At 41.3% G+C, this 21,592-nt stretch overlaps 1 protein-coding gene across 2 annotated transcripts in view; it reads right to left on the reverse strand.

The window, feature by feature from the left end:
- The window catches only part of SORCS3 (sortilin related VPS10 domain containing receptor 3), a 296,555-nt gene that overhangs the window by 143,982 nt on the left and 130,981 nt on the right, over nucleotides 1-21,592 (reverse strand). For both annotated transcript variants that reach the window (XR_001873022.1, XM_017804150.1), the window contains exon 3: nucleotides 20,089-20,188. Coding sequence is in view for 1 of the 2 variants with exons in the window: in XM_017804150.1 (XP_017659639.1) it covers nucleotides 20,089-20,188 (100 nt within the window). In the remaining variant the exon portion in view is untranslated. The remainder of the gene's footprint in view (nucleotides 1-20,088; nucleotides 20,189-21,592) is intronic.

The raw sequence follows: 21,592 nt of genomic DNA on the forward strand, positions 1-21,592 counted from the left end.
TTGGTAACCTAGACTTCAGAGATATTTCATCTACCCGTGTTCATCTAAAGCATATTGTCTGTGCCAGAGAACTGTAACACAGTTCAGTAAAAACCACTTGTTTCTACAGAATGGAAGAAGGATGTAAAGCTGCCCACTTAATAAGATAATCCAGAAAGATCTTACATTTAAAATAAAGGAATAAAAGTATTTTCCACCTGATGTCATAGAGGGTTACAATGTTAATAATGCTGTATATTAAAAGGTCACTGTTGGAGTACTGCTCTCAAATAGGGAGCACAAGAGAGCTAACAGTACACAAACAAAAACACTGCCCTTTCACAAATGATCTGCAAGACTTTGGTGTTCAAGGAATGAGTCATATGAGATGCAAAAGGCAGCATTTCCACCAAATGATTCACAAAACTGGACAATTTTTTTTTTTCTGGATGCATAACAGTGGTTGCAAGATCAGATAAAACCATCAAGCTAGGAAAGGTGGAAGAATCTAACAACAGTCACATGTAGTGGTAAGTGACATCACATAAGTCACCTCCCGTCCCTTTGTCTACTTCCTATATCAACTCTCCATTCTTCAAATGAACATACACAACATGTCTTTCGTCATCTATTCTCCTAGGCAAGGCTGATCCTGCACAGAGCAGGATGGAAGAAACAGGAGGCTCAATCAAGAGTGGGAAAAAAAAGGCCACCACCAGCCATGCAGCTAGGACTGGCACACAGGTTTGTTACACGGCAAGCAGGAGAAGAGTGAGAGACCCTGGGCCTCATTTTGATTTTTGGTTTCATACTTTTTCTCCTGGAAGCTATCAGGGGGAGGGAACTTTTGGCAGGGGAAATAGCATGACATTTGTCAAAGGCCTGAAACCACCACTTCTCATTATGGGGCCAGGATGAAAGATCTACCCAGTAGTGATTTAGATTAATCACTTTTCATTAAGAGACAATAAACAAACTCCAGTCAGAATGAGCATTTCTGCCAGCACCCTGTGTTGCCATTTATAATTGCCATAAGGAAGAGCAAAGGAGCACCAGAGAGTTGTCAAATGTAATTTATAGGGCTTTAAGATCTAATAATTTTCTATAAAATTAAATTAAATGGCAGTCTTTACTTAAAAGGAAATTACATTTCACCTTGCTACATTCTAGATTTTATATATATACACACATGCATATATAAAATATTCTTTTCAGTTGCTATCTTCTCTAGTTTAAGTGGAGAGGGGAGGGGAGGCAGGATTGGTGACTTCTAAGGGTAAGTCCTTGAAAACATACTTGAGATGAGGTAGTTTATGCTACGTACTTTTTCCTGACCTCCAAAATGCAGTGAACAATGAATGGCAAGCACCAGACCGAACAAAACAGGCTGAAAATCAGATTGAACTTCAGAGAGTTTCTTGGGAATGGATGCAGAGGAAGAGAGCTGTCTGGGACATGGTGCACCTCCTTTAAAGCAGGAGCTTTGGGGACAATCATGACACATACAGAGCTGTTCTGGATGAACCCCAGTTGGGCAGAACATCAGACACCAGCGGGAAAAGCACACAGAAGGAAGATGATACAGAGAGGCCACCCTGCAACATTAACTACAATGTATGGACTGAGATATTCAGTAGATGATCAGGAAACATATCCAGCTCTGAACACTTCAAGGAGATTTAACCCAGGAAACGAACAGCACAAGCTGCAGGCACAAAGCACAAGGAGGGGAGGTGTGATACCTATATCTGCCATGATGTATTTGGTACACAAACCACAGTAAGAGTCACTCATTTGTTGGAGAGCATGTAGGACCCTTAAAGTAGCTTTGAACAAATGCAGAATTAGAGAGGAAGGAAAATGATACCATATTACAGCACAAATGTACAAAGAAGTTATGCCCTCCAACGGGGCTAATATAATAAAAACTAGGGTAGGACTTGTAACTAAGAATCTGAGTTTCTGCTACTCTGATTAACATTCCAGATATGTCACTTGGGTTAATGCAAACACTTTCCTCAGTATTGCTTTCACACAGGCTATGTGCAGGTGGATGAGTTAAGATGGTGACACATTCCTCTCCCTCTGCTCCAAGCTAGCCAGGCACAAGACAACTGTGATCTGGAATACTGAACTGTACCAGTAATGAGCTAGCACACTTCTCACAGGCACAATGCTACAGCATGCCCAGACTCTACTGGCATGGAGCTATGGGTAGCCTGAGCTCGTATTTGCCTGAATCTGTCTACTACAGTTATGCCAAGGACTCCCCCATAGCTTGGCACTCAGTCCTTCCCTCAGTACCCTTCATGGCTTTGCCCTCATGTCAGCAGGCACGCTTGGCACATTACATTATCCTTCCTCTTCTGCACCTGAGGCACAAGAACACACACACACACATTCCCCATGTTATTACCTGCATCCATAGCACCACATTCAAAAGCTTTATCACCACTCCTGCTCCCTGGCTCTGTGTCATTCAAACACAATACAAAGCTGACTTTGTTAACAAACCACCACTGGATAAAAACACTAAAACAACATGCCAAATAAAGAGCATTTTTATTAATATTAGTTCTCAATGAACATAAACTTTCACTGTAAATTACCAAAGGACATCTCTCTAAATCAGCACAGAGCAGTTTTATGGGTACAATATCTGTAGAAGTAGTACCACTCAGTTACATTAGCAGGAAGGATCCCAGTAAATGAATAAAGAAGCCAGGTTCAAATATATGTCTTTTGTTCCGAGAAATAAGTAGATAGTATTAAACCATTCTGTACTGCCTTCTGATTCTACCTTCACTTTAATACATTTTCCATAAGTGGTCCTTTTCAGAGGTCCCAGTCACATTCTCATTTGCCTATATAAAGTGCTCTTCTAAAAAGAAATAAACGAAATGCTTAAAAAAAAGAAAAACAAACAAACAAACAAACAAAGAGATAAAAAACCCCTACAAACCATGCAAGCCTCCATAGCCACAAAAGAAATCCAGCTCCTTAGCAAAGTATTAGAATTTGCTCTGTAGTGCTGCATTATCCTCTCCTGCAACTGAAAAGGGTGTTCTGCCACAAACACTGCTGCAAAGACAGAAATTTAAGGTTTCCTGTTTACAGCTTCATAGGGATTTCCATACTGAATATGCTCAGTTTACAAGTGAAAAGGCTTATTTTGGAGGTTTTTGGCCTCTTCCCACTGGTCCCTCAACTCAGAAACACTTTAAATCCTTCCTAACAACAGGTCATATCTACATCATCAACAAGAAAACACAAATCTGATTTAAAAAAAAAAAAGAAAAAAAGGGGTATTTTTATTTCTTTTCCATTCTGATTTAAAATATTTAAGGGGTTGTATGGTCCCACAAGACCTACGGGTCAAAAATTTATGCTGAAATGTCAACGCAAATGGAAGATTTTTTTTTGCTTTGTTTAGATTTATTATGTCCTTTCCTCCTTTTGAAAGTGAAAAACTAAAATCCAATAACATTTAAAGGCTTAAAGATACAAAAATCATTTTCTTCCTTCAAAACATCAGCCCATCACAAATATGTTCAATATGAATAGTTTGGAAATCTCTTATGGGAAAAGTAATTTTTTACTACTGAAGCATTTTAGATTAAATGTTTGACCATCTGAAATTTCTCACTGGCAAATAGTTGGTTATTCATTCTCCTCCCATTCTTTTCCTCTCCAACATCATAACTGCAATTTACTTGCCCTGCAGGCTAAAGGATGCCCTCGAAGGTACGAACACAACCCAGACCTTTTAGAATACATCTGAAGTCCTCCTCTGCTGTTCCCATGGAGGACAGGTGCAACTCATTGCAAAGAAAGTCTCTTCCTTTTTTACTTCTTTCCTCACCATGTGTCAGTTCAATTAAAAAAACTTCAGTTTAATTAAATCAGCCCAAACCCCTCTGAGACAAAAAAGTGCTGGTGCCACAAGTAATAGTCTACTTACCAGCAAAAGTAACACCCGTATAAATCAGCTAAGCTAAAGATAGCTTTGAGTTATTTGCACAAGCTTAGAAAACACACCTTAACTTTATACACTTTCAGAGATGATGTTCAGTGATGGCTAAATACCTGCTCATTGCCCTGTAGATATACTGATCTCTGCAATAATCAGGGGAAAAGGAAAGCAATCTCTGTTTTCTGGTCACCAAGCATATTAGTCAGACAGGAAAAAATGGGATGTGGTGGTGATAAAAATCTGCTCTAGAGAGAAATCCCATGTATTTACATACATGCAAAGCAACTCACTCCATTAGTTAGTGATCAGCAGCTGTGACAAGAGGGACATCTGCTCTCTGGAAAGCCAAACAAGACATCCATGAAGAGGGCAACAAACAGCTTTCACATAATTACTTACTTTGTGACCCAAAAGGAAAACGTTCATTGCAACCCCTTGTGTTACCGAGTAGCCTAGATTTGGGGCTCCTTCTTCCTTCATATGGCTCAAAAACTTCCTTAATGTTAAGGATAACCTGTGGGCATCAGTCAAGCAGTAAAGATGCACCGAGCTTTCATGAGAGATAAATTGTCTGGACCTATCCCATTTCAACTTCTTGTAACTTTGCTTCTTATTGCCCAAAATTTAACATTAATGGCAAATTTAATTAATGAATATAGCACCAGATCACCAACTCTCAGAACCATAGCACTGTAATCTTAAAGGATGAAGTGCACTGTGCTCACTTTATAAGGGTTTATGAAGCATGTGTTATAAAAGTACCTCAACCATAAGGCTTTTATACCTTGGCACTCACTTCAGTACAATCCCATAAAATCCAAGCAATCTTTAAGTGTTAAAGGTGACTTTCACTACTGTATTTATTATTGGATAATGAAAAATGACTCAGACACCCATAGAAACTGAGCAATGATATAAGAGTTTCCTGAGAATTTTGCACTGGGTCTATATTATATGTACCATGACCAAAGAACCAAATAGCTCTCTCAAGACTTTTCAGACACTTCATGCTAACCTTACTCCAGAACTTCCTTCCCATCAGGACTTCTTTGTAATTACAAACCAATCTGTACAATCCCATTGCTTGTCACTGAACTTTACAGATGTCAACAGCTGTTTCTGTAAGCATTCAACTCCTGTGAAAGACTTCCTCCATAGACTCCTCCAGCTGTGCTGGAGACTGACAGCTCTCTAGTCCACTAAACTGGTTTGAGAAGACAGCATGGATCTGTGGCATCAACGTCAGGGAGACCCCATCTGTGGGTTCCCCACCTTTGCAGCACTAAGAGAGAATGATCAGAGCACATCATGCAGTTCAGGTTACATGCAGGTCCTATATCTCTGTAGAATGTTTTTTGCCTTTTGTAGAGGGTACATGAAAGAAGAGAACCACAAACAGGAAGAAACTAACAAGCTATAAAATGAAAACTTTTTTTTAATCCAAAACAGCCGGGTCTACTGGTGATACTTCAAAACAAAAATGGGCACCACCTTACCATCTCTGAGGAGATGTACATCAGCCCACCATGCTTGTTTACAGGGAATAATGCTGGTTAAGCTTTTGGTGACCTCTATTGTCTCTCATATCCAATCAAGTCCAGATACTAATTACAATTAATTGTTCCGATTTGTACAAAATTACAAGAGGCTCTTGGCGCTGCAGCCACACCTGCCATAAATTGCCATACCAAAACAAAACACTTCACAGAATTCCAAGCTCGCACACCCCATTCCCCATTGAGAGACCACTTCATTTAATCACCACCTCCAACAGCTGCGTGAGAGCACAGATGCACCTTGCAGGATGCCCTGAGGATCAGGAGCAAATCAGGGCTAAATTGGATATAAAGCAAAAGCTTTTCAAGGCAAACCACTCTGCAATCCTTACTGGCTGGTGGGAAATGAAAATACATCATGGCTATAAAACTGGGAAAAGAACACAGATACTCTAAAGCTGCCATCCTAACCTGCTCACGATGCCAAATCCCAGGCTGGATCCAGTTTGCATGCCAACATACTAGAGGCAACAAAGCAGAACATCTTATATTTGTTTTGCTGCTAAGCAGGTCAGAACAACATATCTCCCCTCTTTCTCTTGTCTTTTTGGCACTGGACACATGTACTTTTCACTTTTAATTACGGGGCACAGCAAGCATTTGCTTGTTGAATTTCAGGTGCCAGTGGGGATGGAAGCCATCCAAAAAGCATGTGTTTGACCTGGCAAAGAGTGACTGATTGGCAACAGCCACATGCTTGGTTGTAAAACCTTTCATTGTCACAGCAAAGCAGCATTTACCCAAGGTTACTCCAGCCCATTATACTCTTGTTACTGTTGCACATTCTCAACTCCCCACAGATCATCAGAGCAAAGTCCTCTGCCGCAGTAATCCCACCTTCCTAAGGTGCTATGTGCTGTTCAGCTATTTTGCCAAGGGCTTTTCTGTGTCACAGCATGTTCGTGCACAGTCCTCCTCCGGGAGATGCCAAATGGGTTACAACCATCACCACTTATGGCTGGTTTTCATATATCCAGTTTGACCAGCAATTCTATGACTGGGCCTAGAAGTAGGAGCCTCAGCTGGTGACCTTAGCCACCAACCAGTTCTTTCACACAAATTTAAAGCTTCTGGTCTGTATTATTATATTGTTCTGGAGTCTGGTATTTCTACATAGCGTAGTTCTGCATGACGCCTTTTTAGTCTTCTTTATTCTACACAGGAAAACCCTCGCTGTTGCTACATCTGACGCATTGTTTTGGGGCCACCATCTTTTTTTTAGTGGCAAGGAAGAGCTCTGGTCCCAAACTGTGCTCACAGAAAGAGAAAAGCAGCATTCACTGCTATAATTATACGTTATTTGAGTAAATGCATGGTTGTGCTGTTCTCCATAGAACTACAAAGTAATTTTCACCATTATGGTAACTTACCGTGTAAGCAGAAATAGTTACAGAAAATAATGTTATCAGTAAGGAGAGGCTGTGTGCACCACAGCTGCTGGAACTGAGAACACCATTTATATAAAAACACTCTTCTGATTATAGGTCTCACTTGGGAGAACACTTTACATGTGGGTATAAGTTTACTCACAGTAGTTGTCCCATTACAGAAAACAAAAAGATGTGCATGGATAGTTACTCATGGGATAAACTTTTTCAGCCTGTATACAGCAGTCTATTTCATTTGAGGACAGTAGAGTGTTTCATGGCTCTATAGAAAAATAAAAATTGTATTATGTGTTTCTCTTGAGGCCATTAAACCTGAATACAATTTTAAATGCATCATTGCTTCTCCTTTGCTTACACACTTTATTTTTCTGCTTTTTAGTCAGATTGCAGAGTGTACATAGACAACAGTCAGCTTTATCACTGTTCACATCCAGATGCTTATGATCTATCTCAATTTACTTACCTGGCATCTATTACTCTTGTCTCTCACTGTCCCTAATGTAATTCTCTTCCTAACATCCCCCCACTGGAGGAAGTTAAGATGATAGGAGAAGGTCTATCCATTTTCTGCATGCAAGGCTGAGGCCCCCAAAAATTAAAGTTACAAAACATGATGGCATTTCAGTGCTCTGCATGGTAGCACTCAGCTCTGAGCTGTCCAGCAAGCTCTGCATGCTAAGTCAGGTGCCAGAAATTCCAATATCGGAAGATATTCAGGACCTAGGAATGGGATTCACAACTACCAGCTCACTGGCTTTGACATTTCCTATTACTTTTAATAATTATCTCCCAGTGACACAGTCCTTGTAGGTTTATGGTGGTAGTCTTGTCTGCAATTACACACTGAGAAGGTGAGTGACTGTCCCAGCAGCTGTGAACTACAGCTGCTACATCCTATTCCAACAGGATCACTGACATCTCACAGTCTTGGGAAAATCATGTCTTTTCCTTTCTGTGTTCTTCCATGTGTGTACATGAGCCCTGGCCACTGCAGTGTCCCAAAGAACTAGTGTAAGAGGAAACAGAATTGGAAGAGAGAACAAAAAGGTTTTATCTGCAACATAACACTGACATTTTGTTTTAAGAATCAATTGGCAAAAGTCAGAAAATTGCCAAGCTTACTCCATATCTGGATCCTGAGCACTACCTTCCTTGCCTCTACTCCTTTCCCACTCACATCTCTGAGTACAGCTGCTTCATGAGTTTTGTTGCTTTCTTGCAGTCATTTTTAGGGATCATGTTGGTCTGCCATGGGATAATTCCAAGGGAGGCAAAAGATGTCGGATAAGTTTTCTTGTCATAAAAAGGACAACCTCATTTGTTGCAACAGATAATTATAATATTGTACGGCCTGTTGGAACAGGCAGCACCAATCTCTCCTCAGAGACATAAGGACTGGTCTAAGTGTTGATTCCCCGGATTTATAAGAAAACTACAGCCTGAGTTTTCCCTAACTGCATCTGAGCACCACTTAGAAAATCCTTATCAGTTCTTTTGTAGTCCAGCAACATCTGTCTGGATACAATGAATAAAAGCATTTTAGGATGGATAGGGTCAAGGGCAATGAACTCCGACTAATGCAAAAAGAAGCCTCAAGCACTCCAAGACATGCTGAAATACCTGTCTAAGATCTAGCCCAGCCAAGGTCTATTCTGAAGAAAAATTGATTCTAACACAGTTACAGAAGGGTTTCCAGGTTTGACAGTGCTGCTTGGGATAAAATATTTTACACAGAATTGATCACACTAGAGCTGACATTAGAGTTACTGCATTTATACTATAAGAGGCAGATGTGCATATACAGCAGAAATCAAGACTGTGGCCAGCATGTGCTGAAATTCTATATTCTTCACCTTGTAAAAAAAAAAATGAAATAAAAAGATATTTTGCAATTATTATTGTGTTTGAGGGCTGGGGTTGGGGGGGGTGAGGGACAATTTTCCTTTAAGAGGAATGTCTTGGTGAACCAGCTCTTACCACTAAAGATCAAGGTCAGAGAATTATATGGTCTTCAAAAGGACCCACCTGCCCCTTTTCCAAGAGCTGCTCTCCACCCATTCTATTATTTTTCCTCCTTTTTAATAACGGGACATTGACTCACCATTATTGATTGATTATCCTCCTGTCTATCCTGATGTCCCTCCTCGTTAATTCAAAACTACCTCATTTTTCATACTTCATAAATTAATATATTAGTGAAGCTGCAGCAGTGAATGAGATGGCCATGTTTCACAGAGAAGTAAGGAGGATGGAGAAAGGAAAAAGGTCTCATAAAACTGCCCTACATTGGGACCTGCAGCTGTGTCCACCCTGCTGACAGTCTGGGTGGTAAATACAGGCAGCCCTGTATTTAAGGCAGTGCATCTTGACAGGCTCTCTTTTCCCTCTAAACAAGGCAGGGCACTCTGGAAGCTCACACAGGTCCACTCTGCCCATTTCATAAAAGCAATGGCCATGCTTCATGACAAAATTGCAGCTTTATTTTAGTTGATATTATAACTTCTGATCTCTCCTGATCTGGCTAAATTAGAGCAAACTACCTCTGTTTTTCTGACAGCCAGCTCTGAGAAGTCTACATCTGAACATGGACGTGACCTCTTCAGTTTTACCCCATCTCTTCTCTTTACAATCCCATAACATCCCTAAGGCTCCCTAGGGCCCTGACTCCAGCAATAAAAGGTGAAGCAGGCAGAGGGTACAACAGGAGAGATGTACTGAATTTTAGGAAGCCAGACAAAACAGCCCTGACAGAGATGTATACCACTATCCTAGCAGGTTCATCACTCTTACCTGGTAACTGTCCTTTTACTCCAAAAATTGTTTGCAAATCTTATGAAAACAAAGTGACATATTGTCTTTGGTTTCTCCCATCTTTCCATCTCACAATTTGGATCTCCAGTCATTCTAGTAGAAAATGAAGTGAGACCCTCCTCCACCAATTTTAGGGTTTGTTTTTTTCTTTTTTTTAGGACAATAGGCTTGGGAATTGTATCTTTGAAGTGGTAGCTACCTACATTTACCATCCACAAACAACACCAAACAAACATTGCTCACTGTCCTAGTTAGGACAGCTGAGTTCATCATGGTATGGGTGTAACCCAAAACTGTGTATTCTATAGCCTTCCATGCCATTTCCCAGAAACTGTTGTCAATAGACTATTAGCACCTCTGCCCATAAGAGCCTGACTCCTCAGGCTATAAACTAGGTGTTAAGAGGCCTGTGAGATAGGAGGATGCTCTTACCTTTTATGGAACTCCCTGAGGGAAGAACTGACCATTCCTGCCTGAACTGGAGAATATATAAACCTGGAGTTCCAGAACTTTTCAACCACTCGTGGGATCCAGAAGGAAGACTGCAGCTCGTCGCTCTCGACCTTTGCTGGACTTCAATCACCGCTTCTGACCAGACTGCAGCAGCTCTCCCACCAGCAGGTTTTTCCCCTTTCCCTTTACTTTGGACTCAAGCGGGGCCCAGGGAACACCACTTTGTTCATGCCCCAGGGTACCGGGTTGTACATGTGGGTTTTGTGGGTTAGGACCAATTGTTTGTTTGTGTGATTGTGCTTGCTGTGTTGTTTTAATAAATTGTTATTCTGACTTGTGGTCTCTCCTTTGAGTTGAGTTCATTTCCCCTGCTGGTTGACTCTTAAACCAGCACACTCACCCACTCAGTTCTTGCAAACAAAGCAACCTCAGGGAAGTGTGCATGCTAAATAAGTCAAAGGATTTGAAGTCTGGTTTGCCTTTTCCTAAAATCTGTGCCTGCTTTCATTCAAGTGGACAATTTTCTTTTTTCCAAAACCACAGACAGAATCTAAGCAGGGATTTCAGGACCACAGTTCCAGTCCTTGACAGATAAATGATGTAGCAAGTGTCTGAGTCTTTTTTTCCTTATTTTACTTATACATCTGGTGTCTACATGCTTACTTTTATCAACTAAACTTGCAAACTCTGGGAAGACTAAAATGACATTTTTTTAAGAAAACATTTTTCATGAAGCCAACTTTGATGGCCCTCTTTTTTTTTCCCCTGCATTGGGTTTCCATTCCCTTTACATACTTACCTCAGCACTAACAAAACATACATTAAACGAGTTCAGAAACCTATGAAAAATGCAAATAAATACTCTTGGAGTATATAAGTACAAAGATACAAAATGCAGATACATTAAGTACACAAAGACAACCCTAATTCTGGAGTTTTGTAATATATGAACTTTTTTCCTTCATGAACACTGAAATGATGACTTTTAATGTAGATGGCTTTAAGATGGCTATCTGTTTCTGTTTATACCTATCTCTCTTCTAATTCTCTCCCCTTCACCCCCATTAAACAATGCCATATGGAAGCATTTTGTTAATTATCTCAATTGCATTTATTTTTAGAAACAGTTGATGAGCAGTGGGCGAAGTTCAGTGGGTCTGGGTTTTTTTTCTGTGTTTCTTTTTTAATGCATCTGCTTCTTCAGAGAATTAACTAAAAAAACCACCATAAATCTTAATTTTTCACATTCATGCATACCAGGGGACAGCCTTCCTTGGAGTGGAAGAATCCCATAAGAAAGGGGAAAACTTCCATTGGGGATTTCTCATAAGCTTGGGTCCCAATTCTGTGTTGTCTGTGCTGACAAAAGGCCATATCCCAGACCACAGATCTTACATGACCTCTGTTGATCTCTATGATTTATGTTAAGTCAGAAGTAGTAAAATTAAAACCTGCAAGCAAACAGATAGTAGTTTGTTCTTTCTTGAGGGACAGGAGCCTACAGGTCAGGTCAGGTTCCAGTGGGGCATCTGGCATGCCAGACCCCATAGTCTCTGACTGCAAGAGGGCAAAGGACTCTCTCACAGGAGCCTCTTGACTACAAAAATTCACAAGGAGGCACAACCCCAAAATACAGAAATAATAATAATTAAAAAAACACAAAAGACACAACAGAAAAAAAAAAAAAGGACGAACACAAAAAAAACCACAAATTTGGGCATACTGACAAATATCCTGTATTTAAGAGTATTCTAATAACACTCCTATTATGCCTTTACATGTCAATGTTTTCCATTCATTGATCTTGAACCTTGTTAGAAAGTCAGCTGGCATCAGGAAACTATATTTCTTACGTAGGAAAGGTCAGAGAAACCTACTCTGAAAACATGACTTTTCTGAATTCAGAAGAGACAACAGAAAACCCTTTAAAAGGAGAAATTCCTAAAGTCCTCTTCTCCAAGTATAAGAACACATCTGTAACTCAGGAGATTTCTTTCACACAGTTGCAGGTCACAGTTCTGCGAACATTTACAAAAATGATCTCTTTTCACAGATGCCAAATTCAAGCTGAATTAGTTGGACAAATAGCGAGAATCCCATACACAAGAGCTCACAAGACTACACCTTGTAGACAAAACACGTCATGTCACATATCCTCTCACTCTTCCATGGGTATTGCAGGTGATCTTGAGAAAATCATCTTTGCAACACCAGTAAGTGAAGAAAAATATTACTTCTTCATTCACATTTTACTCCTCTATTTAAATTGTCAGTTCTGGAGACTGGCAGTGACTGTCCCTTAAAATGTATTTATGAGATGGAACACACTGCGATGTTACCCAGATCACAGTCACATTTGTACTATCCACTGGTATAACCACAGCAAGCAAATCTGAGCTCCACTAACCCAGGAACTGTGTTTCATAGCTACAGCCTTTCCTATCTGCCCCCATTGACTCCAGACTGGGTGGCATGGATTTTGGAGTGCTAAGAAGCACAGGAACACCATATGCAGCTCAACAGGTCCAGAGAAGGGCTTCACATAGAGACCCATTTGCAGCTCAGGTAATTTAGTCCTTGTTAATGGCAGCTGCAAAACCAAGAGCTATTTAGTGACTGTATTCCCTTAGACTGAAGGGAAAGATTAGGGATAAAAGGCTGTAGAAACAACTAGTTCCATCACTCCCCCCTGTGGCTCTAACTCAGCCCCATTGCCTTTGAGTTATAAATACATTCTCTGAGATCACATCAGCAAGTGCCAGTTTGCAGCAAATACTGTTTATCACAGTGTCAGCACAATGAGGAAAAAGGGTCCAAAGAAACCTTCCATCTGCCAAATGGCTTTAGGATACTCCAGAGCTCAGTTCCTCATCAATAGCTTGAGATGCAATCTTAGGAAAAAGCGGTAGATGACTAATGGGAGCTGTTGCTAAGGATGGCAGCTCAGTTCAGGTTGGATTAGCAAGCATCAGGTACGTGCTAGAATATCTGCCTCATCAACCTATCACACATTTGATGAGTAAGGAAAAAAAATGCTGTGGAATTCCCTTTGGGATCTCACGAACTAAGAAAAAAAGGCAAAACCAAAATTAGTTTGAACCACGGTTATGCCTTGAGGCTCCAATCACAGCTCAGGAATTCCTTTTGGAGATACATGAGGCCAGGACAGTGTTTGCTCTCAGTTACTCCTCAAGTGAGCAAGAAGAAATAAAGAGGAGCTCAAAGCGGCTTATGCTCATTTTGTGATCTGCAACTTCTGTAAGAGGTGGTGTCACTCCCAATGTTTTCGCTGGTCACCAGTCAGGTTGACACAATCCTCTCCAATTTCAATATTACAGTTACAATTACCTTCTTTCTTCATTAACCTGAACAGCAACGCAGCATTGCTCTCCACCAGCTCATAAACAGCTGCAGCACTTCACCCCCAAAAGCTGCACAGAAACAAACAAATCTAATCGTATTTATCTTCCAGAGCTCCTGACTCTCCAAATACCTTTAAACATTTCTCCTTCTGACAGGCCAAGTTCAGAGGCAGAATGAGGTATGAGAGGTGTGGCATGACTTTGGCTTTTATAGCTTCAGTGATTTGTACTGCCCCTCCATTTTGATTCTATGACAACTAAGAAACTAGTCTGCAAAACCATTTTCTCAGAGCTCTTTAACTGAGCACCACAACCTTATTTCTGATTTATGCTGTTTGCAACAACTGTTCAAATCACTTATCTAGAAGTTCTATCTATAAATAAACCCTCTAACACTTCAGTTCTGGTATAAGCAAAAAATGGGGGGAGTCCTCATTTCATTCACTGCCCCTGGGTGGTGTTTCTGTTCAGTCAGTCAGCATAAAAGACTAAAAAACTCTTAATTCTTCAAGTTATCACTTGCAACAGTGTTTGTAACAGCTCAGGAGAAAAGCTAAAGACAACTGCAGCCAAATGAATTGCAAAGCAAATCCATGAAGGAAGGTATTTCTAGGACATCAGAACTGTTACCTCAGCTCTTAACTGCAATCAGGACCTCCCATTTATCCACATCTCATCTCAGCAATACTATATACAGGAAACTGGGGTTTGGGTTGATTTTGTCAGACTTGTCATTCTCTCCCTTTTTCCTCTCTTTCTTTTAAATGCTTTTTAACTCCATTCACTCAACCTCCGCAGTATTCCCAAGGGCAGACATAAAAGTTTTGTAGTGAAAATGAGTTTTCAACTAAACAACATCTTCACCAAGAATAAGCACTATTCACAGAATATTTCATGGAAAAAAGTAATACATAAAATCTATGGTTTAAGATCAATTCCTTGAGATTCAAAAATGCACCTCAGTGCCTGAAGAAGCAGTGCTTCAGATATATGGGACTTTGGTTCTCATCTTTCTGCACCCTTTGGAAGGACTTTACATCCCTCCACGAGACATCAATTTTAAAATGAATCCTGTTATTGGCAACCAAGAAGAAAGCAAATATTCTCAGGACAAGGCATCTTATCCAACAGACCAACTCATGACAAAAAATAGGGAATCACAGCACTGTGGCTCCAAACAGTGTCATTTTGAAGTGCAGGGAGTTAGGCAAAGAACCACAATCCTAATTATTTGCGGAAATTATTCCATTTTCTAACAGAATTTTTCCAACAACCATAGAAAAAAAGAGAGAGAGAGAGAATTGGGATATAAAGAAAACGGAAATTTAAAAAGCCAAAAGAAATGTTCTTATTAAAATAGAAGAGATTTTTTCCCTTAGTAATAAACAATTCTCATTCCCAGATTGCTGTAAAAATCTGCCTCTAGTAAAATGTAACTAATGCCCAAAATATAGCATTAAATTAAAGGTCAGCAGGGAACCAAGATCTCTGCCCAGCTGAGAGTAAGCAATCTTTCGTCATATCCCCAAAGACAGACAAAAGGCTACAGGGTAAAAAAGCCAAAGCTATGTGTTTTGCAAGTCTCAGCTTTTCAGAGCACTCAACCATCTGCCCTAAAATCCCATTCATCTGTAAGGAAGGGGTGCTGCAAACAAATATTTAAGTTTCTCCTTTCTGAAGTTCACTACAGAATTGTAACCCCTTTGGCAACTGGACAAAGTAGGTGTTTCTCACGTGGTCTCTCTCTCAGGCAAACAACTGGGTGAGTAGATGCACTGAAGGGGAAGATGTACCCTGGAATACGCTCTGCCTATTAGAGCATCTCCATGGTGTTGGAAGTGTCAACATGGAGGGACCTGGCTTCTCACCAGGGCTCAAAATGGTAACTCAAGAAAGCCACAGTCCCCAGGACTTCAGCTGTCTGACTGACCTGATCCAAACACAAGTCCCTACTGTGCAAGTGCAAGAAGCAACAGCCCAAGCATCTGCAGGAGAGTAGATAAAAGTCTGGCAGAGTCAAATTCCAGCAGCAGAGCCTGTCCACACACTTGCAAAGCACTGTGAAACCCTGAACTTGTCAGTTCTTAGGGGAATGGAATTAGCAGTACAAGAGCTCCACAGAAAGGTGTAGTAGTCCTGGCTCACGGCAGGGAATGTTTTGACTACAATGCAGCCAAAGTCTCCAGATTCACAGTGGGTTGCAGAATGCTTAGCAGTTTCCTTACATCAGCACCCAGTGTGCTCTCATTCAAATAATGGGTGATCTGAGATCACCAAACTTGCCTGATCACTAGCAATGATACCTGAGAAGCAAGAGGAATCATGGCTGGCAAGAAGTATTCTCAGCAACTTCCTTTGGTATCTGCATATTGTTATATTGATTTAATTACAACTGCAAATGTCAAATTACACAATGGCAAAGTACCTTTTCCAAACACCTTCTGTGATTTCTAGGAAATGGACAGCCCCTATCTCAGCTCCAAGACCAGCCCTCAGCAGGTTGAGGTAGCAGTTGGGAGTAGGCACTCTGGGACCCAGCTCTGCTGCTGCCCTGCACCACGTGAATACAGAGCCAAAGCCACCTCATCTCAGTCTTTGCTACACAGCTCTGTGCGTTGGTTATCTTTGTGCATGAGGAGCGTTGATATCACCCAGCTGCAACATGTAAAACCCAGGAACAGCCATAGCCTAAATCTGACCTCCAAGTGGCAAGCACTGGCAGAGCCAAGAGGTGCCCAGAGAGAAGCAAAGCTGCTCTGGATTTATCACTGTCATAGTCATAGAGGTTGTGTTTCTTCACCTCTTCCCCTCTCAGCTGCCTCTTTCGCTTTCAGGCACAAAGACATAATCAGTGATTTTGCCGACTGATAAACATTAGCAACTGATGCGTTTCCCTGAGGAGCAAAGGACAGGACTGAGAGACCAGCTGCTTTCAGGCTGCTCCAGCATTTTCCAGTCTGCTGTGTCAGGAAAGACATTTCAATACTTGGCAAGACTGCAAACACAGACAGAGGTAATACTCAACACCCAGATGAGGATCTCCAGTTAGGGTTGGGAGGTACGTTCTGAACACACTGTGAAGGTGATAGAGCACTGGAACAGGTTGCCCAGAGAGTTTCGTTCTTTGGAGATATTCAAAAGTCAGCTGAACACAATTCTGAGTAATATGCTCTAGGGGACCCTGCTGCACCAGGGAATTGGACTAGATGAATCTCCAGTGGTCCCTTCCAACCTGACCTGTGATTCTGAGCAACTTATAAGGAAGCCTAAAGAGAATATGCAGTGAAAAAATTGACTAAATAGATAAACCAAACTTAACCAAGAGATTTTAGCTTAAAAGAGGAAAGCCTTGAACACATGAAGCTAACAGAGGATTTGATTTTGCCATCAATTTTACATCAGATGCTCAGACATTAACTCTGTTGGCAACAGAATAAAATCAAAGAGAATGAAATACTTTAAGGCCTAAATATCCATCAGGCCATCAAGTCTGACCTCTGCATGTAGCAAGTATTTCAGAATTTCACCAAATCATTCCTACATTGAACTTGATTTTTTTTTCAGAAAGGAATCCATTCTGAAAGAAAAGGATGTGGGAATGCAATAATTCAGGAGAGTAAGGCATGCATCAGGTGTGGCTTTCTTGGGAGCAAGAAAGAGGGCAAATGACAAAGGCTCCCAGAACATGGATTATAACCATGCCTCACCCAGCTGCTCAGCCTCTTCGTTTAAACTCTGGCCCTGTATTGCAACAGATGATGTTGGTGTTGAGAAATCAGCATCCCACCGTGACCTGACAGCACTGAGCAGAGAAATAAGGCAGAGATTGCCACAAAAATGAAAATATTCTCACCAAACCTAAAAAAAAATATAAAAATCAGAAACAAAAAGCTTTTCTTTTAAAAGAAGAAAGCAAAATGCCAGCATCTCCCTGCCTCATAGCTGAGCCCAGGGTTATGCCACAATTCAGATAAGCGATGTTTATATAACTGGCATTTGGCTGAATGCATAATTCCTATTTAACAGCTGAAAAGCGACATTTTGGGTCTTCAAAGAAATCTGACAGGTAATTCCCACTGTAGTTCTGCAGGGTAGCTGAGAGGTAAGTATCCTTCTCACTAGTAAATCAATTAGGAATGAATGTATGGAAAGCTTTTCTCCTCCTCCAAGTAACTGCTAATCCTCTAAGCACTAATGAGTAGACAGGGCTATCAACATGTGCAAACTCAGAAGCTGAGAGGCATGCAGGGTCCAGTCAGCACCTGGGAGTGAATGCCTCAGGGGAAAATATCTTGCCTGGAAAGGATCTGCATGTTTCACAGTGGTCACACCGGCCCTGTGCATGTGTTACTATTGACATCTCCCTCCCCACTTATTGCCACAAACACCTTTTCTGCAGCTCACAAGAGATCACTGCATCATGTTCAACGAGGCAGCACTTCTGGTGCTGGAGGTGATACACAAGGGACTTGGACTTTTTCTATGGGAATGCAACTGATTCACCTACTGCTTTGTGATTTGCTGCTGGTTGTTCTCAGGAGCTCAGCAAAACCATTCTGCTTACTCCCCAAGCCAGTGGAACAATATTCATCCAGAGAAATGGAGAAGACTGCAATCCAAGTGCATTTTTTGCACTGCATAGTCTAAAGAACCTGTTAGGGGGCTGGGTGGACAATAAACCCAAAACTGAATATGACAAATTCCAGGTGCTCCAATCCAGTGACACCTTTTTCAGGCATTTTTCAAAGGTTGCATGAATGTTTGGAATTGCTTTGGTGGTTGACAAAGCAGAGTTCAGACAGATCAGCTGTCTAAGCATGCACAGTAACATTGTTTATATTTTTTGCAGAGATAGAAAAACAGAAAGAAATTGTTCCCACAGCAGCCAGCACTGAAGATGGTCTCCAATGGGTTTCCCTACAGCTTGTAGGGAATTTCATAAGATTTTTCAGAAAGGATGAGAAGGGGAAAGACAGACAGATGGGTCCAGAAATCATTTTCTTAAAGCAGAAGACCAAAATATTTCTTTAAAATTGTCATCTCAAATAAGAAATCAGCAGGTAAAGATAGGTCTCCATGCCACTATATGACGCAATGTAGGTGTTTTTAATTAAAAAAAAAAAAAAAAAAAAAGGAGAGGAAAGACTGCTAATCTGTAAAGCTCGGTAGCTTGAGAAATTGCCAGAAGATAATAATAGATCCTCATACTCCAATTTCTGAGGGAGTCTTTACACCAGTGACGTAAGATTTGTAACCGAGCCTATTGCCTCTGTTTTTGGGTGGGCAGAGTTGCTTTGGAAACAGAATGAAGAGGAATTAACTCTTCAGTTCTCACCATATTGGATATGGGAGGGTTATGAGGGCCAGGAAAGCACATTAAAAAACATCTTAATCTATCTTGTTCATGAAAAAAACAAACAAAAAAAACCAAAAAAACCAAATTAAAAACAAACAAATGAACAAAAAACAACAAACCAAACCAAAAAAAAAGAAGGCAAGGTAGTTGTCACAATAATTCAGCTTCTGCTTCAGGAAAAATATAAGCTGAGCCCTGGCCACTGCATTCTTCCTCTTCCCTGTACATCCAAATACGCATAATAATCAGAGCAATGTCTGATACACTGAAACAAACGTTCAATCCTAGAACCTCTGTAGACTGACCAGTGATGGAAACCACAACAGTAGTAATAAGAACAGTACAAGTAGGCAGTTACTAGTTTGGAAAACCTATTGATGGAGACAGAGTATGGGCAGTTTGGAAGTGATCAACTGAATAGGTTGCACCCCATTTAAAAGCAACTTCACCGTCAGCAATTAGCTTCGTGCTGCAGCCCTCCCACGCTGATTTCTGTGGGTAGCTGAAAGCGCCTTTGTCCCACTACCTCCCCTGAATCAACACAGGCAATAATTTTAAACCAAAAGGCACTGAGGAGTAACTCCTGGGCTGTGCTCTGTGAGCCAGCTGCAGCCCTAATTGCATCATGTGGGAAGCGTGAGCAGAGGGTTTGAAAGCTGTAACCTCATCTTCTCTCCTACACATTCAAATCAAATTGTAGGTCTCCCACCCACTCCCAGGCATATTCTGCTTTCAGCCCCCCTACATGATGCAACCAGTGAAAATGCCATTTACATCTTTATCTCCGAATTCTAGCTAGGGAAAGCATAAGGGAAAAAAGAGTCAAATGCAGAAATAAATGCCTCTTAGTCAGTATTTCTAATAATAAGGAGACAGAAGGCAGGGAGAGGTATATTAGCCAAAGCCAGTGTAAGCAAGAATCCCAGAAACATTTGTGTGAATTCAGCTTCTTTAAAGGTGAACAGTCAGAAGCAAACAAAAGCAATCTTTTCATTTCTCTAACACGTTCAGCCGGGAATTAAATGCTCCATCCTCATCACAAGTAAAACAGGATCAGTTCTACTGGATTCTGTGAAATTGTACTAGTGCAGCTTAGGCGGCAAATTCAAGATCTTGCGAATTACCACCAGATTTCACTTTAGGATCATAATTCCTCTCAGAATGCTGTGATTTTGTTTCTATAGCTACCAGCTCGATGGCTCTCCCTTACCTTTCTCTTGTTAGTGGGACTGACATATAGGTAGCTCAGCACAGTCTTCAGGCCTACTTTGTCATTTAGCTTTTCATAGGTAGTGCCATAGTCTGTTGACCTGGAGAAAAGAGGAGACAAAAAGAGTTTATGTGGTTATTAGAGCTCTGGGGAAAGGAATGACTGTGTGAACAGATGCTCAAAGTCACAGCTTGAGCATTATTATGCTTAAAACCCAAGATTTTGTGTTTCATTCAGGGTGGCTAGCAGAAAAGAGAGGAAAACTTGAGTCCTTTGGGGCAGGGTCTGTCTCTGTATCAACTGATCCTAACCACCTCAGCAGCTGTGGTACACCCATGAAGGTGGGCTTTGGGGGAAGGCTCTGCTCTCATTTGCCAGTGTGGGACTGCAAATGGTATCTAAATGAGGGGACTCTGATATCAACAGCATCCTTAGCACAAATTCTCTTTTCAGATAAATCCAATATAAGAATCCAAATTAAACCCATCAACAACAGTTTTATTTAGGGAGGTTGATTTTTGTCTTGGAGATGGGAATCCAAATGTGGCTCAGAATTGTAACAGCTGAACTCATGTCTAGATAAAAATGTGCCTAAACTGATATCTTGAGTCCTCAGTCACCCCCATTCTACTTTGTGCCAGGCATTTAATTTTTGTGAGTTACGGATTCAGGCCCCTACACTAGCAAATCCCACCCAGAGGAGCAGATGATCTGGGGGTGGTATTACCCATTCGTGACTAGGGAAAAGGGCTGCCTCATCACAGAGGGTTTTCTGTAGCTTCCTCCTCCTCATTTGTGGGCATGTTTGAGACCTCACTTTGCCCTGCTTCTCTGATGTTTTCACACTCTGTTTTCCTAACAAACAAGATTTTCCCACTAGAACAACTCAATAGCTACCTCGTACAGGATGCCACACCTGAAGAGTGGTCAGCACCAGCTCACTTTAGGAGGGGCATCACAACTTGCATGAAAAGCCTGACCACCCCATCCAAACAGTGGGGAGCTTCCGACACTACACAGCTTCTGTCATAGGGACAGAGTAAACACAACCTGTAGCAGATGGACAAGGAGAGACCTTCACAAAAAGCCTACCTGGTCATACCTATGATTTTAATAAGATGAGAATCCGTGGCCCCTGCCTTCCCTTCCAATCACGCTTTTTACCAAACAGATGATCAGAGAACATGCAGCAATTCAATGCCTTTCCCAGTAACTCGCTCCAGCAACTTTCTGAATTCCTAAGCTCAGCAAGCCTCTAGCACATGCAGCTTTGTGGTTCTGCCTGAGACCAATTTTCTGCTCCTCGTCTGTCTAGGAGACAAATGGCCCAAGCCACCTCCTGGCATCACAATGAACAGTGCCACTGCACCCAGCAGCTCAAGGCACCCACGCAACTGGCTGCAGAAACTGAGCAATGCCAGAGTCTGCATCCAGCTCTGCTGCTTTCCTTGCTGCTAATGGAGCCCAGAGTGACACCAAAAGGGCTCCAAGCCACAAAACCAGC

This window comes from Lepidothrix coronata, unplaced genomic scaffold (genome assembly GCF_001604755.1).
Source record: "Lepidothrix coronata isolate B3197 unplaced genomic scaffold, Lepidothrix_coronata-1.0 Scaffold8, whole genome shotgun sequence".
Classification (NCBI taxonomy): Eukaryota; Metazoa; Chordata; class Aves; order Passeriformes; family Pipridae; genus Lepidothrix; species Lepidothrix coronata.